The sequence below is a fragment of the Geotrypetes seraphini genome, chromosome 13, assembly GCF_902459505.1.
Source record: "Geotrypetes seraphini chromosome 13, aGeoSer1.1, whole genome shotgun sequence".
Lineage (NCBI taxonomy): Eukaryota > Metazoa > Chordata > Amphibia > Gymnophiona > Dermophiidae > Geotrypetes > Geotrypetes seraphini.
Window position 1 is genome coordinate 12,155,875 of NC_047096.1, and position 7,725 is coordinate 12,163,599.

The window sequence follows — 7,725 nt, forward strand, 5'->3', positions numbered from 1 at the left end:
AAGTTCCAAAGGTACACTGAAATCATCCACATAAAATAATTTCATCCACATAAAAATAAATCATTACATTACATTACATTACGGATTTCTATTCCGCCTATACCTTGCAGTTCAAGGCGGATTACAAAAGATTTGTCTGGACATTTTCCAGTGAAGATGCAATTTTTTTTTTTTAAAACATAGGGAGATAGCTGGATAGAATCCTATGGGAACTTAAGGGATGGATATTAAACTGACAGTGCAGAACTGTGAGAAAGAGAGAAATGGAATACAGTTAGAGAGGGTAAGATTACAATCTATTTTTGGGGTTTGTTTACTTGGAAGGTGTTTAGGTGGTTAATTTGGGGGAGAATTATCTGGAGGTAGGTGAATCTTCTGGAGGTAAGAGAGGAGGGGTTAAGATATTTGGATGTATTTTTTGAAAAGGAAGGTTTTGATTTCTTTTCGGAATGTTTTGAAGTTGTCTGATATTGTCATCAGATTGGAGATGGAATGGTTGAGTTTTGCTGCTTGTGTTGCCAGAAGGTTGTCAAACATTTTCTTGCGTTGTGTGCCTTTGAGTGGAGGGAAGGCGAAAGGGTTCGAGGTTCTTCTGTGTCTTGAGGTGGAGATCTGGTTTAAGCGGTTGTTTAGATAGGAGGGGGAAGAGCCGTGTAACGCTTTGAATACTAGGCAGTGGAATTTAAATTGAATTCGTGCTTGTATGGGTAGCCAGTGAGAATCTAAGAAGGCAGTTGTTAAGCGATCGTATTTTCTAAGTGAATAGATCAGTCTGAGGGCGGTGTTTTGTATGGTCTGGAGTTGTTTTATCATGGTGGCTGGACAAGGAAGATATAGGGAGTTGCAATAATCCAGCAGACCTAAGACTAGGGATTGGAAGATTAGTCTGAATTGTGCTTGGTTGAAGAATTTTCTGATTTTACGTAGATTTCTCATGGTTAGAAAAGCTTTCTGGGTCGTCTTGTTGATCTGGGACTGCATTGTGCAACATCTGTCTTATCGTAACTCCGAGGAGTTTTAGTTCGGGTTGTATTGGGTATTTGGTATTTTTGATTTTCAGTTTGGTGATGGTAGGAGTTTGGGCCTTTTCGAGCAAAAGGAATTTTGTTTTTTCTGAGTTTAGTTTTAGTTTGTGATCCATCATCCATTTTTCTACTGTATCTAAGGTTGTTTCTAGCTTTGTTATGGTGGCGGTCTCTGATGGGTCGAAAGGGAGGAGTATGGTGATGTCGTCAGCATAGCTGAAGGATGTGACATCTAGGGTATCAAGAGTGGCTCCTAGGGAGGAGATAAAGAGGTTGAAGAGCGTAGGTGAAAGAGGTGATCCTTGTGGAACTCCGCAGGGATTTGCCCATGGCTCTGATTTGATATCATTGTATTTTACCCTGTAGGTTCTAGATTTGAGGAACCCTTGAAACCATTTGTAGACCTTGCCTGAGATTCCTATGGCGTCGAGAATCTGTAGTAATAAGGTGTGGTCAACTAGGTCAAATGCTCATCCACATAAGAGCCTTAAAGGACCTAGTCCGCTAGGGATACAGGACCCAACACGGTTTGCGTTTCGACAAAAAGTCTTTTTCACTGTGTCCTTTATTACTTATCTTTCATACTCTTTGCATGTCAGATATCATTCACAGTTTCACATTTTATCACCACTGCTATTCATAACTTACATGCATTCTTAATGTACCCCTCATTATTTATAGGACCCCTGAAGAAGACTTTTTGTTGAAACACGGACCGTGTTGGGTCCTGTATCCCTAGCGGACTAGGTCCTTTAAGGCTCTTATGTGGATGATTTATTTTTATGTGGATGAAATTATTTTATTTGACACTTTCAAATAAAGTCCATTTAGGAACATCGTCACTCCACAGAGTTTTTTTTTTGTTTTCTTTGTGTATTTGGTCCACACCCACATCAGCTGATGTTTGCATGTACTCCATGCATGATTATTTTCTCTCTGCCTCTATTTGTTTGAATTGCCTAGTCCGGGTGTTCTGCTTTGTAGGTAGTGTTTTGCTCTTTCAAAGTGCAAGTTAATTGCTAGGTGCTAAGTATGCTCCCTTTTCTGCTGTGCAGGGCCTTCTCATGTTGTTACAGAACCTACCCACAATACACTGGGGCAACGAAGAGATTGGGCTTCTCCTGGCAGAGGCTTACAGACTCAAATACATGTTCGCTGATGCGCCCAACCATTACCGGCGATAAATGATCACCATGGAATGTGTGGCAGATAAGTTACTGTGGTGGACATTTGTTCAAGAACCACTTGTGTGGTAAACAAAGCAAAGGAAATTCCAACACTTTTGTCATAAGTTGATACATGCCTACCTGTCACCCTGTGTTGGGTGGAAGTGCTGCTGGATGTACCATCAGTATTCCTTCTGAGATGGAAAAAGCGAGGAGTCTTCAGCCAGCCAGAGAGATAATGGCCTCATGTTACAATGAAATGCTGTGGTTCTCACAGCCTTCGTGTAACCATGCAGTCTCTTGCCAAGGTTCCTCTCTACTGAGCCGCTCTTCATAAAGCCCATTGCTGGATCTAGACACAGTGTACAGCAAGTCACATCGGACTCTTCCTGCTGAGGACAGAAACTGAAAGCCACAGGAAGAAAGCTGCATTAAGGCAGTTAGTTCCATTGGCACTGTCAGAAGAGGTGGGGAGAGAAGGAGATTTGTATGTACATGTGTTGCGTGTGCATTTGCATGGCTGATGATGCCTACATGTAGCACGGTATATTCACATACCGTGCATTGTGTGTGGGTGGAGGGGTGTGCAGTTTGGTTGTAAGTAGACATACCTCATTGAGTTCAGTCATTTGCAAACAATAGTGGACAAGGCCTCTGGTTTCCTGTGTAATCTAGGGTCATATCTAAAGATACAGTAGTTTGGTTGCAGCAGCCAGTAAACCACTGCAGTCTGAGAATAACCAGAAAGAAAGGTGTTAACTCATCAAAAGTAAACTGTGTTTTTTAACAGAGTGACTGGATAGATACAACCCCATTGCAAACATAAGATTTTTAAGATGGAAGCTTCTGTTGTATCTTCCCAGGAACTGTCAGGTTTCACAGAATTCAGTTGTACTCTGTAATGTTTCCTGGGATGCTGATTTGTGCATTTGAAAATGTGTCTGTGATCCTCTTCTCTCTGACCAACTCCAAAAGGAGGAAGCTGTGAACTTTGTAAGGCAGAGAGGCAAGACTCCTACGAGCCACAGTCTCTCTGCTGGTCGTGGAAGGAACTCTGCTGCTGGGAATCCCTTTTCCATAACCACACTCCTTAAAGGCATTATCTGTATATTGTGGGGCTTTTGTGGGTTTGGGTAAAGATATACCCTACAAGCTCTTCTGTTTTGTATGTGATCGCTGGTTTTAATATTTATAACATGCGTTCCTCCTCTTAGGGCAAAGACTCAAAACCCCTGGTCCTGGGGTCTTGAGTGCTCCCTGCACTAGGACATTTTAGGGGGTTAGGCCCTCTTTTAAATTTCTGTCTCCTGTCATCTGTTGCCCTTACAGATAAGTCCTCCACAAAATGGAGGACGGATTGTGACCTCCAGATTTTACTTTCCTTGAAAGCAATGGAAGTAAAACCCGGATGTCTCAATTCATCCTCCTTTTTCTGGAGCCATATGGTAACCCTAGGTAGGGGAGGAAAGGAGTAAGAGGTGTACTGGCCAGCAGAGATCTCAGCATGCTCTTTAGCTGACATTGGTGGCCCCTCAGAGAATGAGCTGTGATCCTGCTTTATTTTTTGACATCACTCTTACGATGTGTAGTTTATTTTCAGGATTTTTGTTTATTGATCCAGCAAGCTGCACACTTGGTTTTTATTTCAACCCTGATTAAGTTTTTCTTGTTCTACAGATAAGAGAGCACTTATATAGAAACGTTTTGCATTTCCAAAAGTAAGAGTCTTCTGCTCTAGACCAGGGGTTCTCAACCCAGTCCTTGGACACACCCAGCCAGTCAGAGTTTTAGGATATCTACTATGAATATGCATGAGATACATTTTACATACAAATTGTTGGAGCAAGATATTAGCTCATATGTGCCATAATTGAGCCTTGATTGTTAGCTCCATTGTCCTATTGGATCAAAGAGAGACTTGATTGGTCAATATGGAGCTTATGACGCCGAGACACCATATTGAAGCTTTGTGCAAGGAGAGATGGTAGAACCATGGAACTGTGAGTATGGCACAAAATTATAAATATCATGTTTGCTATGCTATAGTTGACTGGTACATTTAGGAATTTATTACATTATGGATCTGTTGAGCAACTATGGAGATCCAGAAGCCCTGAAGAAGTGGTCTATCACCATGAAACATTGGCTGTAACGGGAAGGACCAGTGCTGAGTCATAGATTTTTTTGTGTGTGTTTTCCCTCCTTTTCCTATGCTGGTTGACAAGACAAAAGTTTTTTTATGCCAATGATATTTAGACTGGTTGAGCTTACTCCATGCTCACCTGGGACCTGAGGCTTTTTCCTTTGTCTATGGCAGGTGCTAGGTTGGAATACAGTAATTTGTTAGAGTGGAGAGCGGTTGTCTTGTGTTGCAAATGTATCTCGTGCTTATTCATTGTGAGTATCCTGAAAACCTGACTATCTAGGTGGGCCCTGAGGATTAGATTGAGAACTCTGCTCTAGGTGGCACTTGAGATGTGATTAGTTTCTACCCTCTGGAGAATAAATCCAAGTGTTCTCCCCTGCTTTCTGAATAATTCTTACACTCCCGATTTTCCCTAGCCTGGTGCTTGAGGCCTAGCCAGGCACTGAATATAGAAGTGTCCCATGTAGTCAGTTTGGAGATTCTGAACACCTGCCTGGCTGGGCGAGTCTTTGAGAGGCAGGTTTGGAACTGCAGCCTTTGATTATCTTTGCACTCCATAAAGAACCACACCCGGTCTGATTTCTTTTCTTTTTAATTTTGGGCCTTTAGTCCCACCATTTTTGTAGGCCAGTTATCTGTAATTAGGACAGTCCTTGTGCTGTTCTGGCTGTGCACATAAAAAAACTGAAGGTCTCTTCAGGTTCATTCTTTGACATGTGATTGGTGTCTCTGGCCCTGAAGCTTTTGTTTAAGTTCTATTCCCTGATAACTCAGGCACTAAGATGACTGTTTTTATAGTGCAGAAATAATAAACCCAAAACTTCAAAAAAAGAAAGAGGAGAAATTTGAATGTGACTCTTTGAGGCTTTGCTTGCAGGCCATGTGGTGGCAGAGGCTGAACATTATACTTCCCCCTCCGTATTTGCGAATTCTGTATCTACGGATTCGCTTATTCACGGTTTTAAACCAAAAAATGCATTTTCATTTTTCAGGCTATTTTAAGCCTTACCTGATGCTCTAGCGGGTTTTCAGGCCAGGAGCGATCTTCCCATGCTCCTGCCCTGTGCAGATCGCTCACAGGAAATGGCTGCCTTGAGACTACGATGGGAGCTCAAGGCAGCCATTTCTTGTGAGCTATCTGCACGGGGCAGGAGCGTGGTAAGATCGCTCCTGCCCCGAAAATCCGCTAGACACCAGGTAAGGCTTAAGGGGAGGGGAGGCTTAAAATAGCTGGTTGTTAGCGGGGGTTAAGGGTAGAATTGGCCTGAATATTATTCGCGTTTTTTTAATATTCGCAGGCTGGCTCTGGCCCTTACCACTGCGAATACGGAGGGGGAAGTGTACTGGCATTTTCCCATCTGAAAACCTGACCCCCAGGCCCAAGCCATTAAAAGAGTTGGCTGCTCTAGCAAAACTTAGCAGGTCATCCACATTACCTTGGGCAGGGAACCAAAATTCCATCTCCTTGCCTGGAACAAAACCAGGACTGGGGAAGTCTGAGGAGATAACGATGCAATCTCCCAGCACACCTTTTAAAGCAGCGCTGTTTACTCTAAGTCACTTTAAGAGCCACTGATGGATCAGATTTTCAGCATATTCGTACTGCATATGCAAGAGAGAGATTTCCACACCTCCTAGGGCAGGGGTGTCAAAGTCCCTCCTCGAGGGCCGCAATCCAGTCAGGTTTTCCCCAATGAATATGCATGAGATCTATTAGCATGCAAATAGATCTCATGCATATTCTTTGGGGAAATCCTGAAAACCCGACTGGATTGCGACCCTCGAGGAGGGACTTTGACACCCCTGTCCTAGGGTTATCCTGACAATCGGAGCCATTGGCAGTCCCTGCAGTGAATAGTGCCATTTGAAAGGGTGCTAGAAGAGGAAAAGGGATGTTTGAGTACCTCCCAGTACAGCTGCTGCCCTGCTCTGGTTTTGGCCTCTTTGTAGTCATCTTTTTTTTTTTTTAACTTCTTTATTCATTTTAAAAAGTGAAACAGTATATAACATCAATTTGTTCTTACATACATCACTTAATATTCTATAAAACTCAATTTCAAATCCTATATCCCTCCCCGTCCCTATTCAATAACATTCATCAAACCCAAGAAAAACCTATAATTACCTCCCCACATTGTTTACCCTCAAAAGAAAACCAAGAAATCCCCACCCCCCTCCCCTCTTTTGGATGTGCATATTTAAGGGGAAAAAATTGATATTCAATCATTACAGTATTTTGTTAATGGCTCCCAAATATCCTGAAACTTCTTAATGCTCCCCCCTGTATGGCAATTACCCTTTCCATTTTGAATATGTGACATAGAGAGTTCCACCAAAAGCTATAATTCAAGCGATCCCAATTTTTCATTATATGTTGTATGGCAACCCCTGTCATAATGAGTAATAGCTTATTATTATTAGATGATATTTGACTCTTAGCCCTCATTTATGTGCCAAATAATACAGTATCATAAGTTAATGCAACTGGATTTTCTAACAAACCATTTATTTGACCCCAAATTGATTTCCAAAAAGCAAGTATCAATGGACAATAGAATAGCAAGTGATCTAATGTCCCAGCTTCGAGATGACAGTGCCAGCATCTATTAGACTTAGAGCTATCTAACTTTTGTAAACAAACTGGGGTCCAAAATGCTCTATGTAAAAGGAAAAACCAAGTTTGTCTCATAGATGCCGACACTGTACATCCCATTCTCCAAGACCAAATTTGTGGCCATTGAGACGCAGTAATTTGATGCTTAATCTCAATGCTACAAATGTCCCGTAGACCAGTTTTTGGTTTCTTATTTAAAAATCCAGATATTAATTTGTACCACTGAGCAGCCTGGTGTCCCAGAAAGTCCACCTGGAAACTTAAGACCAGCAAACTATACTGATTACTAAGATTTTTCCATTCAGGGAACCCTCTCTTTGTAGTCTTCTTTTAAAAAATGAAAGTACTGGGAGGAGGGGTGAATTTTTATTCTCTAAAATGTCTCTTTTTTAACTGCCTACATCTAAAGTGTGAATAAGTGAATTATAGTTAAACAACATCTTCTGAACTTGCAGTTCTATTTTGATTTAATTAATAAAAAGAAAACCTGCATGTTTTTGCTAGGATGTGCTAAATATGAAAGGAAATCAATGTGTCTAGTGGTCCCGAACAATAGGGTTTTGCATTTGAACCCGCAAATTGCTAGCAGAAAGCTGTCAATCGTATTTTCAACGCCACCTCCTTCCCAGGGAGCTGCTCCTGCCCCCTCAGTTTGTTTTCTGCAAACAAGTTGCTCAGAAGTGTTTCTGCTCTACAGTTTTATTATTTTCAAGTATTTTTCTAAGTGTTTGATTGGAAGCTTGGTGCCCAGAGGTTCCAATTTATTGGGACCTC

General features: G+C 41.7%; 1 protein-coding gene across 1 annotated transcript in view; it reads left to right on the forward strand.

Moving 5' to 3' along the window:
* TBC1D22B (TBC1 domain family member 22B) overlaps nt 1-5,345 on the forward strand; it is a 31,767-nt gene extending 26,422 nt beyond the window's left edge. Inside the window, exon 13 of the mRNA XM_033918863.1 lies at nt 2,081-5,345. Within this exon, the coding sequence (XP_033774754.1) occupies nt 2,081-2,209 (129 nt within the window). The 3' untranslated portion in view covers nt 2,210-5,345. The remainder of the gene's footprint in view (nt 1-2,080) is intronic.
* Nucleotides 5,346-7,725: the final 2,380 nt, after the last annotated feature.